At 41.8% G+C, this 19,174-nt stretch overlaps 1 protein-coding gene across 3 annotated transcripts in view; it reads right to left on the bottom strand.

Annotated features, from left to right (window-relative positions):
* The window catches only part of GLB1L2 (galactosidase beta 1 like 2), a 54,338-nt gene extending 36,327 nt beyond the window's left edge, over positions 1–18,011 (bottom strand). Inside the window, exons 1-2 of one of the 3 annotated variants that reach the window (XM_040483594.1) lie at positions 17,859–17,964; positions 10,808–10,994 (exon numbers count right to left, since the gene is read on the bottom strand). Coding sequence is in view for 2 of the 3 variants with exons in the window: in XM_040483592.1 (XP_040339526.1) it covers positions 17,859–17,974 (116 nt within the window). In the remaining variant the exon portion in view is untranslated. Of the gene's footprint in view, positions 1–10,807; positions 10,995–17,858 lie in introns of all 3 variants that reach the window. The other 2 variants (XM_040483592.1, XM_040483593.1) reach the window with 2 other exon arrangements.
* Positions 18,012–19,174: the final 1,163 nt, after the last annotated feature.

Here is a 19,174-nt window from a genome sequence, read left to right as displayed (position 1 = left end):
ATCAAAACCGATTTAAGGAGTATAACTGAACAAGAATTTAGAATAATAGTCATAAAATTAATTCCTGGTCTTGAAAAAAACAGAGGACAGCAGAGAATCTATTGCTGCAGAGATCAAGGGACTAAAAAATAGTGATGATGAATTAAAAATGCTACAAATGAGGAGGAAAATAAAATGGAGGCAGCCACAGTGCGGATTGAAGAGGCAGAGGGGAGAATAGGTGAATTAGAAGACGAAATTTTGGAAAAACAGCAACCTGAGAAAAAGAGAGACAAAAAAATCCAGGAGTATGAGGGGAGAATTAGAGACTAAGTGATGCAATCAAATAGAACAATATCCATATCATGGGAATTCCAGAAGAAGAAGAAGAGAGAAAAATGGGCTAAAGGTGTACTTGAACAAATCATACCTGAGAACTTCCCCAATCTGGGGAAGGAAACAGGCATTGAAATCCAAGAGGCACAGAGAACTCCCTTCAGACGTAACTTGAATCGATCTTCTGCATGATATATCATAGTAAAACCGGCAAAATACAAGGATAAAGAGAGAATTCTGAAAGCAGCTATGGATAAATGGGCCTCAATATACAATGGTAGACACATAAGAGTAGTAGCAGACCAATCTACTGAAACTTGGCAGGCCAGAAAGGAATGGCAGGAAAACTTCAATGTGATGAACGGAAAAAATATGCAGCCAATAATCCTTTACCCAGAAAGTCTGTGATTCAGAATACAAGGAGAGATAAAGGTTTTCGCAAACAAACAAAAACTGAAGGAATTCATCACCACTAAACCAGCCCTACAAGAGATCCTAAGGGGGATTCTGAGTGAAATGTTGCAAGGACCACAAAGTACCAGAGACACCACTACAAGCATGAAACCTACAGACATCACAATGACTCTAAACCCGTATCTTTCAGTAATAAAACTGAATGTAAATGGACTAAATGCTCCAACCAAAAGACATAGGGTATGAGAATGGATTAAAAAAAAAAACAAAAACAAAAAACAAGACCCCTCTATTTGCTGTCTACAGGAGACTCATTTTAGACCTGAGGACACCTTCAGATTGAAAGTGAGGGGACGGAGACCTATCTATCATGCTACTGGAAGTCAAAAGAAAGCTGGAGTAAACATACTTGTATCAGACAAATTAGACTTTAAATTAAAAGCTGTAACAACATATGAAGAAGGGCATTATTTAATAATTACAGGGTCTATCCATCAGGAAGAGCTAACTATTATATATGTCTATGCACAGAATACGGGAGCCCCCAAATATATAAAACAATCACAAACATAAGCAACCTTATTGATAAGAATGTGGTAATTGCAAGACACTTTAATACTCCACTTGTATCAATGGATAGATCATCTAGACAGAGAATCAATAAACAAACAAGGACCCTGAATGATACATTGGATCAGATGGACTTGACAGATATATTTAGAACTCTGCATCCCAAAGCAACAGAATATACTTTCTTCTCGAGTGCACATGGAACATATCAAAGATAGATCACATACTGGGTCACAAAACAGCCCTTAATAAGTATAAACAAATCGAGACCATACCATGCACACTTTGAGACCACAATGCTATGAAACTTGAAATCAACCACAGGAAAAAGTCTGGAAAACCTCCAAATGCATGGAGGTTAAAAAACATCCTACTGAAGAATGAATGTGTGAATCAGGTAATTAGAGAAATTAGAAAATATATGGAAATAAATGAAAATGAAAATGAAAATACAACAATCCAAATATTTTGGGATGCAGCGAAGGCAGTCCTGAGAGGAAAATACATTGTAATCCAGGCCTATCTCAAGAAATAAGAAAAATCCCCAATACAAAATCTAACAGCACACCAAAAGTAACTAGAAACAGAACAGCAAATACACCCCAAACCCAGCAGAAGAAGAGAAATAATAAAGATCATAGCAGAAATAAATAATATAGAACCTGAAAAAACAGTAGGCAGATCAATGAAACCAAGAGTTGGTTTTTGAGAAAATAAACAAAATTGATAAACCTCTAGCTAGGCTTCTCAAAAAGAAAAGGGAGAGAACCCAAATAGATAAAATCATGAATAAAAATGGAATTATTACAACCAATCCCTCAGAAATACAAGCAATTATCAGGGAATACTAAGAAAAATTATATGCCAACAAACTGGACAACATGGAAGAAATGGAAAAATTCCTAAGCACCCACACACTTCCAAAACTCAAACAGGAAGAAATAGAAAACTTTAACAGACCCATAACCAGTGATTAAATTGAATCAGTTATCCAAAATCTCCCAACAAATAAGAGTCCAGGACCAGATGGCATCGTGGGGAATTCTACCAGACATTTAAAGCAGAGATAATACCTATCCTTCTCAAGCTGTTCCAAAAAACAGAAAGGGAAGGAAAACTTCCAGACTCATTCTCTGAAGCCAGCATTACTCTGATTCCCAAACCAGACAAAAAAAGACAACTACAGGCCAATATACCTGATGAATATGGATGCAAAATTTCTCAATAAGATACTAGCAAATCAAATTCAATGGTATATAAAAAGAATGATTCACATGACCAAGTGGGATTCATTCCTGGGCTGCAGGGCTGGTTCAATATTTGCAAATCAATCAATGTGATATATCACATTAATAAAAGAAGAGATAAGAACCATATCATCCTGTCAATCGATGCAGAAAAAGCATTTGACAAAATTCATCATCCTTTCTTAATAAAGACCCTCGAGAGAATCGGGATGGAAGGAACATACTTAAACATCATAAAAGCCATTTAAGAAAAGCCCACAGCTAGTATCATCCTCAACGGGGATACACTGAGAGCTTTCGCCCTGTGATCAAGAACACGACAGGGATGTCCACTCTCACCGCTGTTATTTAACATAGTGTTGGAAGTTCTAGCATTAGCAATCAGACAACAAAAGGAAATCAAAGGCATCAAAATTGGCAAAGATGAAGTCAAGCTTTCACTTTTTTCAGATGACATGATACTGTACATGGAAAACCTGACAGACTCCACCAAAAGTCTGCTAGAACTGATACATGACTTCAACAAAGTCACAGGATACAAAATTAATGTACAGAAATCAGTTGCATTCTTATACACTAATAATGAAGCAACAGAAAGACAAATACAGAAACTGATCCCATTCACAATTGCACCAAGAGCATAAAATACCTAGGAATAAATCTAACCAAATATGTAAATGATCTGCATGCTGAAAACTATAGAAAGCTTATGAAGGAAATTGAAGAAGATACAAAGAAATGGAAAAGCATTCCATGCTCATGGATTGGAAGAATAAATATTGTTAAAATGTCAATACTACCCAAAGCTATCTACACATTCAATGCAATCCCAATCAAAATTGCACCAGCATTCTTTTCGAAGCTAGAAAAAGCAATCCTAAAATTGTATGGAACCACAAAAGACCCCGAATAGCCAAAGTAATATTGAAGAAGAAAACCAAAGCGGGAGGCATCCCAATCCCAGACTTTATCCTCTACTACAAAGCTGTAATCATCAAGACAGCATGGTATTGGCACAAAAACAGACACACAGACCAACAGAATTGAATAGAGACTCCACAATTGGACCCACAAGTGTATGGACAACTCATCTTTGACAAAGCAGGAAAGAATATCCAATGGAAAAAAGACAGTCTCTTTAACAAATGGTGCTGGGAGAGCTGGACAGCAACATGCAGAAGAATGAAACTAGACCACTTTCTTACACATTCACAAATGTAAACTCAAAATGGATGAAGGACCTGAATGTGAAACAGGAAACAATCAAAAACGTAGAAAAGAAAGCAGGAAAAAACCTCTCTGACCTCAGCCGCAGGAATTTCTTACTTGACACATCTCCAAAGGCAAGGGAATTAAAAGCAACAATGAACTTTTGGGACCTCATGAAGATAAAAAGCTTCTGCACTGCAAAGGAAACAATCAACAAAACTAAAAGGCACCCAACGGAATGGGAAAAGATATTTGCAAATGACATATCAGATAAAAGGCTGGTATCCAAAATCTATAAAGAACTCACCAAACTCCACACCCGAAAAACAAAATAATCCAGTGAAGAAATGGGCAGAAGACATGAATAGACACTTTTCTAAAGACATCCAGATGGCCAACAGGCACATGAAGAGATGTTCAATGTCACTCCTCATCAGGGAAAGACAAATCAAAACCACACTCAGATACCACCTCATGCCAGTCAGAGTGGCTAAAATGAACAAATCAGGGGACTATAGATGCTGGAGAGGATGTGGAGAAATGGGAACCCTCTTGCACTGTTGGTGGGAATGCAAACTGGTGCAGCCGCTCTGGAAAACAGTGTGGAGGTTCCTCAAAAAATTAAAAATAGATCTACCCTATGACCCAGCAATAGCACTGCTAGGAATTTTCCCAACAGATACAGGAGTGCTGATGCATAGGGGCATTTGCACCGAAATGTTTATAGCAGCACTTTCAACAATAGCCAAATTATGGAAAGAGCCTAAATGTCCATCAACTGACAAATGGATAAAGAAATTGTGGTTTATATACACAATGGAATACTACTTGGCAATGAGAAAGAATGAAATCTGGCCATTTGTAGCAACGTGGATGGAACTGGAGAGTATTATGCTAAGTGAAATAAGTCATACAGAGGAAGATACCATATGTTTTCACTCTTATGTGGATCCTGAGAAACTTAATAGAGGACTATGGGGGAGGGGAAGGGGTAAAAAATACATTACACAGAGGGAAGGAGGCAAACCATAAGAGACTCTTGAATAATGAGAACAAACTGAGGGTCGATGGGGGGTGGAGGAGAGGGGAAATTGGAGATATATATATATATATATATACACACACAAATCTATATATATATACATATATACATATACATATATACACAAATTTATATATATACATATATATACATATATACATATACATATATACACATATGTACACATATGTGTATATATGTATATGTATATATATATATATGAGAGTTGGAGACAGAAAACAACAGCGTGAGTGAGTGAGTGAGTGAGTGAGTCTGGGGCAAAAGCAAATTTCCATTGGTGCCTCTTCTATGCCCACTTTTCATTACAGTTCCTGCCACTAGAAGGCATATTGCCCTGCAGGGCTCTTCTGCATAAAAGAGCTCCCTAAACTGCTGCTGGTCTTTCCATTCCTTTTGTAACACTGGCTAAAACTGTGCCACTGCTTAAGGCCCAAATTGCTTCATTCAATCGATACTGATACACACTGGGGACTGTCATCACTTAGAAGAAACAGAGATGCATGAACCAAAATGGGCTGAGATCTTCAGTCTTGATTCTGGATTCAGCCATTCTCTGTGCACTTCAAATAGGCAGCTCTTTCACAGAGCTCTGGCCAGCCACAGGGACCAATGGTGCAGGTCATGGGGGCAGAGAACACATGCATGTCGCACACACCATCATTGACTCTCCCAACGTGCTTATTGGATGAGCCATCCCTCCTGCTCTCTCTCCATTTCTTCCACAGCCCTGTATTCCTGCTGGGTCCTTTTCCTACATGCCAGCCAGCTTCTCCTCCACCTACAATGCCAAGTGCTTCAGCTCTGAATATAAAGTTACATACCCTAAACTGTAAAGCAGCTGGAGCCCTGCTATTAATGGGAAAAATTCAATTGCACACACTCCTCAGGAAGTTAGCTCCTGTCCTACCAAAGTTCCTCCAAACCAGATGCTTCTGACATGTACAATGTTCTCCACATCACTGCACACTCAGATAATTACAAATTATCGGCTGCTATAAGCCAAGTGCAAAGATAAGGCCAGGGCTGGCCCTCCAGGGCATGTAAGGCATGCAGTCCACACAGGGTCCCAAGCTGAGAAGGCTCCCTTGCAACAAGTAAAATAAGCCACAGAGATCTAATCCACAGTGCAATGAATATAGATAATATTGTACTATAATTATGTCATGTGATAAATACTGCTACAGTGGCAATCATATTACAACATATAAATGTATCAAAGCACACACTGTACACATAGTTTCAGACACACTACCTTCATCCTGAAATTCTTAATACTTTTTTTTTTATATATGAAATTTATTGTCAAATTGGTTTCCATACAACACCCAGTGCTCATCCCAAAAGGTGCCCTCCTCAATACCCATCACCCACCCTCTCCTCCCTCCCACCCCCCATCAACCCTCAGTTTGCTCTCAGTTCTCAACAGTCTCTTATGCTTTGGCTCTCTCCCACTCTAACCTCTTTTTTTTTTTTTCCTTCCCCTCCCCCATGGGTTCCTGTTAAGTTTCTCAGGATCCACATAAGAGTGAAACCATATGGTATCTGTCTTTGATGAATGGATAAAGAAATTGTGGTTTATATACACTATGGAATTCTTAATACTTTTTAAACAAGGGCCCCATATTTTCATTACGCACTGGGCCCCACATGTTAGGGTAACCTGGCCTAGCAGTGGCAGAGGGCAGTAGCTGAAATATATATATAGCTAATTGTTGAATGAAGAAATTATCTAAATCATCCAGGAGGAGTCAGAAGGCTTTGTTTAGATGATAACTATTTCACAGGTCTTGAAGGCAGAGAATATAAGAAAACAGAGGAAACTAGGGGCAAAAGTATTAAAAAGTGAACGCAGATGTACTCCAAGAATAGCAAGCAGACTGGTGAGAAGACTGTATGAGCAGTATCCCAGCCTGGAGTCCCTCAACAGTATATGCGTGGCACTGGCACTCACTGCTCACAACTGCTTGCTACAGTCTGGGATTGGTACAGAAATTGAAGTACCTTTACCGTAATGAAGGTAATTTTATGTCTGTTGAAGCTCATCATAAAAGCTGGGGCAGGGACTTTGTATATCTTTTCATTTCCTTTTTCTAGTAATAATTTTTGAATGTGTTTTATCAAGTAACAGACTAGAAAAAAAAATTTTTACAAAAGGAAAAATGATTCTTCACCACAGATTGAGAAGTATTGCTCTAGACCAGAAACAACAGTCTGTCCTTGGGCAGTTGTGATCAGAGCTGGGAGGACAAATATATTGACCAGTTCAGTTTACCAGGCTTAGCAACCAAATGGATGTAGGACGTATGAGACCAAAACAGTGTGAAACCACTTCAGCAGAAGCCTTCCTAGCACTTTGCTGAAGTCAGCTACAGCACAAAAAGAGAGGTTTGGGTTTGGCCACAGTGGCTCTCAAAGCTGGTCCCATATCTAAATCACCTGGGAAACTTAGAACAATGAATGCGCAGGCCCCACTCCTGACCAGTTAATGACCTTGGAGGTGGGGCACAGGTATTGGTAGTTTTTAAAAGCTCCTCCACAGATCGGAGCAAGGCTGAGCCACTGGTCTAGGGCAAGTTTTACAGGAAGGTCTGGGGCAAATCAGGGACCCTGATGGCCAGAGTAGGGAGAACAGGAGGCCAAGAAGACAGAGGTGACACAGATATCACTGACCACTTGGGAATATTGTAAATGGCCACTATGGGAAAAGTAAATTATTTTGATCTCCTCCTTCCTACTTCTCACAGCCACCAGGACCCAGAATTCATGATGCCACTGCAGGAGTGAAGTTATGCTATATTATAGTTGAAACAGTCATTTGTGGATAACCTGAGAACCTAATCACTTTTTCCTTTCTCTAAACAGAAAAGTCCCATGTTCCAAGTGACTTGTAAGTGATATTTCAGAATATAGTTCTTCCAGAGGACCACCTGTATGGGAAAGTGAAAACAAGAACAATATTTGCACAAGGAAGATCTGGACATGATCCTGGCCCTACCCTTGTAGGACCATCACTTTGGGTCAGTGACACTAGCTCTGTGGCCATGAGTTTCTTCCTCTGTAAAATGGGTGAATGCCTAACTGTTCACAAAGACCCTTTGAAGGTCAGATATAAATGAAATACTCTGAAACGTGCTATAAAGGAGTTTTGTGGATATTTGAAATGTTTATTTTTGTATGCTTTGTATATTAGAATAGCCTCAGTGTGGGTTTTTTTTTTTTATGTCCTTAATAGAGAATACTCCCAATCTTTCCATTCTTAAGCATTTAATTTTCTGTCTAACCATGTTTTATGCACAAGATTTTGTGTCAAGTCATCTTATTACAGTTTCTAAAATTTTACAACAAAAGGTCTGTCCAGTGGGATCCTGTCAAACCAACCCAGCCCCTTGACCAGCAGTCAGCAAACCCCAGGTGTGGGCCAAAGCCACTATGCCTCCTGTCTTTGTGTAGTCAGCAAGATACGAATGTCTTTCACATTATTAAGTGGTTAGAAAAATAAAATCAAAAGAGCAAGATGTGGGAACACAAAAAAATTATATTAACTTCACATTTCAATGTTAATAAATAGTTTTATTGGCACCCTGCCATGCCCATTCGTTGACATACTGTCTGCGGCTGCTTTGGGGCATAGTGATGTTGACGTGAAAGACACCATGTAGTCTGCAAAGCTGAACACATTTGCTACCTGGCCCTTTACAGGAAACTGCCAACCCTGCCCTGAAGGATGAGGCCTTATATACTAAAAGGAGGCCTCAAGCCCTCTGTGGCCACTGTCTGGGCCTCCTAGCCATCTCCTTGCTTTGGCTCTTCCCCTTAGCTCTTCCCTTTGACCATAAGCTCCTGAGTGTTCTGACTGCATCTGAAGTTTCTCATACCACATGCACAGGACAAGTTGTTTTCCTCATATCTGCTCCAAAGAACACTCTCTGCCCTCATGCCTCATCTACTCACTAGGCTTTATGTACTCTCCCCACTGGACACCTCTAGGCATCCCTTAGGTCCTCCACCCTTCAGGCTCACCCCAGGCTAGAGTGAGGAAGAACTGATGGACAGATTCTCTTCTTAAACACAGAGATACATTGACCAGTGGTAATAATACATATTTTTGCCAGTGGTAAAAATACACACATGCACGCGCAAAATCTCATTACTTTTAAAGACAGTGAAAATACAATTCAGCAGTCATGCCACCAGGCAGCAATCCTTATCCACTGGCAAGAACTTCAAAAGAACAATCTCCAGCTCACCAAGCTCACATCACTGACCCCAACTTTTATTTAGGACTGTGTCTCCCAAATGATGCGAGAGCCTCCCTCTCTCCACCCACTCGGTGCAGAGGTGCTGATGGTGCTGGAAGCACTCTCTGTGACCCTCATTCCAAAATACTTCCTGCTAGTAAGAGAGTCTCCCTAATCTGTCCCCTCCTTCTGGATTTACATCTCCAGGTGTGCACTGCACCTGCAGGGTACCTTCATCTGGAGTTTGATAAAAATGCAGAAACTCGGGCTTTACCTGAGACCTGAATCAGAATGTGCATTTTGACCAGACCCCACAGTAAAGTTTGTGAAGCACTAATCTATATTTTGTCCTTTGATATACGTATATGCCATCTCTTCCTGGGCAGAGCTTGTATTTGCTAGTGTCTTTATGTACTATCACTTTCTAAATTTTTTAAAATAAATATTACTCTCAGTGCTTGTTTAGAGGCATGAAACTAACACTGCAAATAAAAAAAGCTAGCTTGTAACTCCAAATTCTAGAGAATTCAACTGTTACCTTTCTGAAATCTTTCTGGTAGGTTACTAGGTGAATTTTTAATACATTAATAAAAGGGATGAATTCACTGAGAAAATGAGGATGATAAATTTGGTATTTCTCCAAGGAATCCACTGTGAAAAATGAGATGATATATATTAGAGCTTCATAAACGAGAAAACAGTGAAAATGGTTATTAATACTGATAATGATCATTAGTACTTGTTACCATAAGTTAATAATAACCTCAGTGCTTCCTGAATAATTAACTCAGTAATAACAAAATAAGGACAATGGAAACTATATGGTTACATGAGGTCGGGAGACACTTTCCTTCTAAATTAGGCCTGTTACCACAGAGCAAACCAAACCTTTAGGAAACCCTGTTCCCTTGTTTGTGTTGTTTTTCCCAGTGAGCAACTCATTCATGTTGAAACTTTTTGTTTCAGATTGTGGAAAGCTTTTCTGTGTGTCTGTTTGTTTGTTAGATTGTGGAAAGCTTCTTCTTCTTTTTTTTTTTTTTAAAGAAATCCCTGCACCCAACATGGGGCTCAGACTCAAAACCCCAAGATCAGGAGTTCCATGCTCTACCAACTGAGCCAACCAGGTGTCCCTTGTTGAAACTTTTTTTTTTTTTTTTTTTTTTTTTTGATACAGGGCATCTGCCTTCTTTTTAGCTGGAGCGTATTTTACTTTCTCCTGGAATTTTTGTTTGCCTTTGTATCTTAGCTTCATAGTAGGATAAGTAAATTTTCAGCCCTTGAATAAACTGAAGAGCAGGCCTTGGTCACTGACCTGACCTGTCCTCAGGTTTGCCCTGCTCAGAGTCCTACTCTGTTCACAGTCTACAGTGAGGTTCCTGGAAAGTGGCACACATGTCAGATTTCTGACGGGGCCCCACACAATGTAACAATACCTCTACATTCTGGTTACTTCCATCCCTTTTGGCAGGTGATATATGCTGTGTGAGCCATAGATGCAACAGGTTTTAGCAGAAACATTAGGCAGAGGACTTGGGGCCTGAGTTTCCCAGGTGAGGAGTTGCCGTCAGGCAGACTGGGAGTGTGAAGGGGTAGAGGGATGAATCCTTCTTATACTTTATCACAGTAGTGGATCATAAGGACAAGGGACACAGCACAGGCTCTACACAGGCCAGACTTCACCAGACATGGTCAAAAGTGCTGAGTTAATGTGCTTGAATTAGAAAAGGCAGATGAGCAGGTGGCAAACTTACAATTTCTTTCATGTGAAATGGGTCCCTGAATTGATTCTCAGATCTCAGAGAGAGTCTTCAGGGTGGGGTAGGAGAAGAGCCAGCTCCGGTTGCTTACTTGAATGATCTTGAATGAAGTATGCTCATTGAAGCAGGTCTGAAATGGTTCTTTCCATGCCAGAAGGCATCCCTATATCACCTGTAAATCCTGAAAATATATTGATCAGTAACTGGGGCCATTGTAGAACTGGGAAGCTTCACCTGGGGTCACAGCCATCTCCTTCAGCCACACAGTCTGACCAGATTCAGACCAGTATCCATCGACCAGATGTGACAGAGACAGCATCATCATCTTCTGGAGCATCTTGGCCTCCAGCATAGACCAGGCAATGCCCATACAATTTGAGGCTCTCCAAGGGTATGGACAAGCTCAGGAGATGAAGTAGGAATCTGTAGAAATAGTCCTTCAAGTCACAGAACATAAGTCCTCGCTGGTCCTAAGGACTGGTTATTTTGGCACTATATGTAATGTATACTTGAGATATGACAACTTACAAATCCAATTTCCAGGTGCACTGTGAACCCATCAGGGCCACCTTGAGAAGAGGTTCAATCTGGGTCCAAAGCATCACATTAAAGATGATGACCAGGGGTGCCTGGGTGGCGCAGTTGGTTAAGCGTCTGACTTCAGCCAGGTCACGATCTCGCGGTCCGTTAGTTCGAGCCCCGCGTCGGGCTCTGGGCTGGTGGCTTGGAGCCTGGAGCCTGTTTCCGATTCTGTGTCTCCCTCTCTCTCTGCCCCTCCCCCATTCATGCTCTGTCTCTCTCTGTCCCAAAAATAAATAAAAACGTTGAAAAAATTTTTTTTTAAAAAAAGATGATGACCAAGGAAACACTCATATCTTCATTAATCCAAGTGTTCATGCTAGAAACCATTATTTAGATGGCAGTTATGTTAAACTGCCCAAAAGACATCATCATGCATAGAAATCTCCTCACTTGGATTTAAAATACAAATTTCTAGTCGTCACTCTCAAGATCCTAATGTGGTTACAGGCTCCCATGAGGCCCTATTTCCTTGGGCATTCTGTTCCCCTCAACTGTGCACTTGGGGATATTTTGGCCTTACCAGCCTTAAGGCTATATACTCCTCCCTCAGTGGGGAATCGTGAAGGCCTAAGGAAGGAGCTGCCCACTCTTTGACCCAGGCCAGTGCCTTTAATGCCTCTAATCTAGAATAATGGCTCTCGGATCAATCCTGGAACCCCAAGAACTTCAATCCCAGGGAAATGGAACTCTATCCTTGTAACTGATCCAACTTCCTGGATGTGATCCTTGGCCTGTGCCCAAAGCTTTAGGCTCCTGCTTTGCTAGAACAGCATTAAATATTTCCAAAGGGGTTGAACCTTCCATTTCAAAAGCTAGTATAACCTCATTTTGCAGGTCATTTTGCAGCATTCTGCAGGTCGATGGCACTGCTACAATCTTAGTACCTCTGTCTTTCCCTCTGAAAAGGCTTCTTGGTGAGCCAGGAACTGGCCTAGCATGCAGACTCCAGCAAGTCAGGCCAAGTGTCTACCTACATGATCCAGGGACATGTGTTGGTTTGGAGGGCAACATCTTCCAAATGCTGTAGGAAGTTTGTATTGAATAAACACCTACTAGACCAAAACCTTGAGACCCAAAGGTGAAGTAACAAAACAGTTCAGGAGTAATCAACCACATATTAACAATAAAAAGTGTCCTTGGGGCGCCTGGGTGGCGCAGTCGGTTAAGCGTCCGACTTCAGCCAGGTCACGATCTCTCGGTCCGTGAGTTTGAGCCCCGCGTCGGGCTCTGGGCTGATGGCTCGGAGCCTGGAGCCTGTTTCCGATTCTGTGTCTCCCTCTCTCTCTGCCCCTCCCCCGTTCATGCTCTGTCTCTCTCTGTCCCAAAAATAAATAAACGTTGAAAAAAAAAATTAAAAAGTGTCCTGATGTTATGTAACAGAAATTTTTCATTATGGGAAAATTTCCCACTGATAGCATCATAAATAGAAAAAAATATTATATCTCAACTTAGAGAGGGGTGAAAATTCTGTTAGATGACCCAGAGGACTCTACTGATAGCAAGACTCCCCTCTTAGAGTACTTGTGGAATCAGAATAAAATGATTTAATGACACAGGGGCAATATAAATATGCTCAACATTTTTTTTTAATCATTCGCCACTGCATGAGACTTATCTACATAGATATACAAGAAATGTACTAGCTCTTAAAGACACAAAGAACCTGTGCACATACAAAGTAAACAGAATTTTCCCCTCGGACTTTAGAGCTCAGAATCTCCCTCACAATGATCCAACAGAAACAGAATGTGCTATTTTACTTACTTATTTTAACTTATTTTTACTTACTTATTTTAAATGTCTATAGATATTTAAAATGAATATCTTATATGGTCAGCAATCCTAGAGACAGAAATATACCTACAGATATTCATTGTAACTTTGTGGATTTTCTTATTTGTTTTTACTTTATATTATTTTATTTTAATTCCAGTGTAGTTAACCTACGTTGCAACTTTGCTTGCAGTAGCTAAAAGATTGGAGACAATCGATGTTCATCAATAGGAGATTGTTTGAATAAATTATGTCCCTAATGGACAAATGGGGTAATAATACATAGAGCTGTCTTGTTGTATATGTAATTCCCCTGAAGAAACCATTATTAGTAATCACCTCTGCTAGAGGTGAGAGGGGTACCTTAGGACCAGAAGTGGAGGCTTTATTTTCCTCTTTATATTATTTGAATATTTTATCCTTACAGATTACCTACTCACAAAGTAAACTTTGCAGGAAGAGCAGCATGCTCTTGAAAGGAACAATGCCACTGTCTTGCTGTGCACGGATGCATGAAATCAGTGAGGATCATCACCTAAGAAGGTCTACCCAGTAGACCCAGTCAAGAGTTATTTGCTTCATTACCATTAGCCTCTAAAAATACCCCTGCCCTTCTATTGCAGGAGAATCTCACACAACATGTGTGGCCTTTAATATCCAGAGCAATAGATTTAAGCAAGAAATAAACCTGAATGGGGAAGAAGCAGAAAATATCCCTATACGAAAAGAATTCTGCTAGATTATAGGGGAGGAACCAGAGAAAGGGGGCTGGCCTCCAGAATCCTTCTCAGGTGCTAAATATTCTGAAAATACTGACCTAAACTCCAGCATATCCTGAATCTTCATTAGAAGAGCATTCAAGTCAGTATAATGGAACTCTGAGTCATTGCAACAAAGATTAAGCACTTTTATTTCACTTGCTACTTCCTTGACCTAACGCACAGAAAACTCTTTGGCTAACCTTCCAATACTTCTGCTGCTCAGGCTGTGCAGCTTTTGCCCCAAATTTAATCTCCATGTTCTTGCTCCAAGACACTCTGGTCCCTTCAGTTGGCTAGTACAGCATTGTAAGAATCCCAGTGCCAACTCTATCTTCCCAGCACAGGATGGCTCAGACATCCTACCTCTCTCTGACTGAGCCACTGCCCAGGTAGCCATGTTCCCCCACTTGTGTCAGAGAAATGACTACCTGCTGAAAGAGACACTTCCCACATGCTGAAAACTTCACTACTAGAAGATGAAAGGAACAGTGTTCAAAGAGTTCAAACATTCCAGGGAATATGACTCAGGCCTCAAGCAGGGTAAAGTCCTAAAACAGGCAAAGCTCATAAAATCGGTGACCTCACATAAGGCCAGGAAGAGAGGCACAATTTGCCCACACACCCTTGGAAGACAGCACTTTCCGTAATATGTTTGAAAGAAGGTGACCAGGTCATGTTGCTAAGTTATCCACCTCCTCTAAGGAGAAGACTGATAAGGTTCTCCTCTTCTTTCCTTCAAGAACTTTGGATCTAGAATCCAGGTAATGTCAGTGAAGGAGCACTAAATGAGGCAGAGCTGGGCAAAGAGATGAACTTACCTTTACAGAGGCATGATGCAGGGTGCCTACCTGGCCACTTTCCTCTCTCCTAACTTTTGCCAGCTAAAATATCAGGTATACGAGATGCAGAGTTAATTGGGTTATTGCTCACTGATGCATTTATATTAAGGAAAAAAGTCATGAGTAAGAACTATGCCTTGATCATATCAAGCAGGAATTCTTGCATTCATGGAGTGGGAGTAGGAAAGAGGAGAGGGAGCTGGTTCAGATATGGTTCACATTGATAAGCACCAAAGATCTCCAAATGATATGCTGAGTAAAAGAAACCAGATAAAAACAGAGTACATACTTTAGGACTGCATTTCTATAAAACTCTAGAAAATGCAAACAAATATATGGTGCCAGAAAACAACAGATCAGTGTGCCTGGGGCTGCGGAAGCAGAGAGGGGCAGGAGAGAGAGATGCAAAGGGGCATAAGGAAATCTCTGGGGCTGATGGATATTTTCACTGTCTTAATTGTGGTGGTATTTTCATGTTTGAAATTCTGAATTTTCATATTTGAAAATTTTATATATATATATATGTTGATCTATATATACATAAATTATATATATATTTATATATATAACTATATAGATATATACAATTATATATATAATTATATATATATTTATGTATATATCTATAAAATTTTCAAACTGTGCAAGCTAAACATGCAAGCTTATTGCTAACAATTATACTGCAGTAAAGGTAATTTGAGACCACTGTTCAATCTAAGGAAAAAAAAAAGAGGTCATCTTCAAAAATCATCTTTGTCCTCCTATTTCTTGGATGTGATATAATCAAACAGTTATGACTGACTATGAACTAGCATAAGGTAAAGTTCATGGGAAAAAACAAAAGCTGGATCCCAGCAGCCCCTTCCCTTCCCCCACCCACTACCTGCCTTCTGAGGTACAAGAAAAGGGCTGATCCTAACAGCTCAGCTCCACAAAGCTGCCAGCTAAGTAGCCAATTCCCTTGTGACCTATATTCCACTAGCCACATCCACATTCCCAGCTACTGCTGGGAAAGGTCCCCACCTCCAACTCAGTTAATGATCCAGTCAAAGCTAGAGCAAGGCAAGAAGAGGAAGCAACAAAAAGTGTGTTCTCCTCTGGCCTCCAGAGATAATCCTTGGTGCCCAGCCCATGCAAGACAGGACAAATTGATCAGAAAGCCTATTACCATATGGTGGTATCAAAAAGATGCCCAAAAGACACATATTGTGAAGGACCCTAAGAGATGGCCCTGAATTTGGGTCAGAGCTTCTCTGTCCTACCTAGTATAAAAGAATAACAAGGATAACAATGACTTTACTAAGCATTTCAAACTATTTCCTCAGGCTTGAGTCACAGCTATTCCCAGGTACCTCCATAAGCCCCTGACTGATTCCTGCTGCAGCCACCCCAACCCAGGTAGGGACATGGTTAACTCACCTGTGAGAAGCTCAGGCTTCTTCACAGCCAGTCGACTACCTGACACCTCATCTTCTTTCATGCCAGACATCAACAAATACCCAGCCTCCCTCCCACACCTTTTCCTGTGGACTATTAGGGTGCACTATCTGGCCCAACTCAAGCCCCTCAGAGCTGCTCCTCATAATGACCTGGCTGGGTCCCATGCATGGACTGCCATATCCTTGACCCGCAACAATAGACAAACAACATGCTACTTGCACACCTCTGGCCTTTCTCTCTGTGGTGTGGGCTCCTGATACCCTGCTGCATGCCAGAGGCTCCTGTTGCCTCTGCTTTCAGTAAATCCTTCTGGGGTTTGCATCAGCCTTGCATCAGGAGGAAGGCTGAGCATCCTACAAGAGCCAGAGCCAGTCTTCAAAGAGGAATGGGTTAGAGATCACTGACGAGATGGAAAAAAAGGCTTGGGAACAACTGGGGAAACAAAATGCCTCTTTAATTTTCTGAGCCCCAGAGTAAGAAGAGTGCCATGTCTTTCTCTCAAACAGTATCATGACATCCTTCCCAACACCAAAGTCAAGAACAGGTAAAACAAAGAAGACATGTAAGTCTTGAAAAGGTGGAAATAGAAAGTGTTTCTGAAGGTGTTCTTGTGGCAGCAAAATACATTCAGATATTCACTTCCATCAAAAACTTCCCTATCTCCTGGAGGAAACTCAGAGAAACTAACAAAGGGGATAGAGAAGAAGCAAAAGCTAAGTGGGGTTGTCTGCCCGGACTAAGCTTCAACATTAACTTGCACTGCCAAAGCATTTGATACTGCTGGTCTGTGTTCCCAGCAACACTGGAGGTTTTGAATATGGAAAGTGCCAGCCATCTACCTGAAAGACATGGTCAGGGTTATAGAATACTATAAATAGATACAGTTAACAAAAAATCTGGGCTAGGGCACCCATGCAGGCTGTGGGTAAGTTATTCTATCATTAAACACAACCATTTGCCACAGACAACACTTTGCAAAAGGGGACTGGGAAGGAGTGAGCTGGTGACTGACAAATGGAGAGAGAAGCTGTATCAATCCTAGAGTGGGGCAAATAAATCCAGGGCTGAGGATCTTGGAGGACCCATGGGACAGCGTTCTGCTGACTGCTCTGGGAAGTCAAGATCTACCATAGCTGGGAGCCCCGGAGCTCCGGCCTCTGCGGAATAGACAAGCCTTCTAGCAGGATTGGTAGGAAACGTACGGACCCGGGAGAAAAACAGAAGCAGGTTCCCCAAGGAGGACTAGGGGCGGAGCAGTGATGGGGGACATTTGAAAGAGACCTGAAAGCTAGTTCTGTTGTCCTTCCCAGAGAGCTGGGAGTATCCACGAGGAAAGCAGAGCCCGGGCATCAGAAGCACAGAGAAAGAGTGGGGAAGCTCTAGGACACAGACGCCTGGAGAATGAGCGGGTAGCGCCTAGTGTGACCCAGGGGCCTGGATCTCGAGGCAAGGAGCAGAGTGCCTAGTGATGCAGGGGGACGCCAGACCCAAAGAAGAAGAGACTGGAGAGCCATTCCCCGTGGGGGCTCGGAATTCGCGGGATGCAGACTCTTGGGGCCGCCTCCCTCAGGTGAGAGGGGAGGCGAGAACTACGGGTGTGGAAGGCTGAGATGTCTGGAGTCAGGCAGGTGCCGGGCGGGGCTCTCTCACCTGCGGAGCACCAGGTAACTCAAGATCACCAGCAGCAGGAGTCCGAGTGTGCGGCTGGGCTTTCGCCCGACGCTCCACTTGCTCATCGCGCGGCTTGGAGGGACCGCAGCTAGCATTCCAGCCAGCACTCAGCAGCGCGCGAGGGAGGCTAGACGCGGGGGGCGGGGCCGCACTCCGGTCGCCCGGGCTACCTGACCGCGGCCCGCCCGGCCCGCAGGCGCTCATTCGCTGAAGCCCTCGGCCCCGCCCCTCGCGCCGTCGGGCTAGCGTGGGCGGGAACGGGGCCTAGAACAGGCTGCAGCCCAGCGCTACCCGGCGGTTCTCTGGGTCTGCCGCGCCCCAAGTCTCAAAGAGGCATTGGCTGTTTCTGCGGATATTTACCTGCACGTGATATGCAAACGGGTGCAAAATACCCGGCGCGTGTAGCCCAGTCCTTGCACACTCCTAGAGTACACCCCACCCCCACGCTACATTAGCAAGCAGCGATTAAAGGCACCTGCAAAGCCAACGCACTATCTTAAAGCAATTCAGATTTTGAAGAAAGAAAAATTTGTAGTGACATATGTGAAAAGTCAAAACGTTGTAGAATTTTCTTTAGACATAATTTATGGCTTAGTGTGGTTCACGTTTGCATCGCATGGGGATGGTGGGGTGCCGAGAAAGGAACACCAAAATATTTTTTGCCTTTAGTCTCCACAAGTCTTGTTCCGGTCCTGACTCCCAGCACATTCAATTTTTTATCTTTAAAAAGTCCAGATAAAATACTCACATGAAAAGGACTAATAAAATTCTTATTCTGGTACAGAATTATATCACAAAGGATATTGTGTGAGATTTGGGCAAACTTATGCTTTCTAACAATCACACACCTAACTCATGCCAAGAACAGAATTCAGATTTTACTGAAAGAGAATCTGAAACATTTTCTAGGAAGGCTAATGTTTTTTCAGAGCACCCGAGTTTCTAGGAAATACCCCGTTTCATGTTTCAAAACTACTTCTGTCACTTGTACATAGTTTTGAAATTGTAAAGTTGATAGGAACAAAATGAGATTTTACTTTTCAAAACAAAGACATGCAGAGTTTGGTGTGAAGAGTCCTTTTTGTAGCATTGGGAAAATATTTAGTCAGGTAGCAAAAAACCAAGAAGCAAAAACAAACAAATAAGAGGGGAGGATAGCAGGGCCAGAAGCATTCCTGGAGACATTTAGAGAGAGAAGTAGCTACCCCTTAACACACTGTACAAAATCAGTACCTTTTCTCCATTTTTAAAGGCATGTAATTGTTTGATACATACTAGGAGTATGATGAAAATAT

Source organism: Herpailurus yagouaroundi, unplaced genomic scaffold (assembly GCF_014898765.1).
Source record: "Herpailurus yagouaroundi ecotype Mexico unplaced genomic scaffold, PumYag 161, whole genome shotgun sequence".
Classification (NCBI taxonomy): Eukaryota; Metazoa; Chordata; class Mammalia; order Carnivora; family Felidae; genus Herpailurus; species Herpailurus yagouaroundi.
The sequence above is the reverse complement of the archived record's forward strand: the minus strand, read 5'-3'. Positions and strand labels throughout refer to the sequence as shown.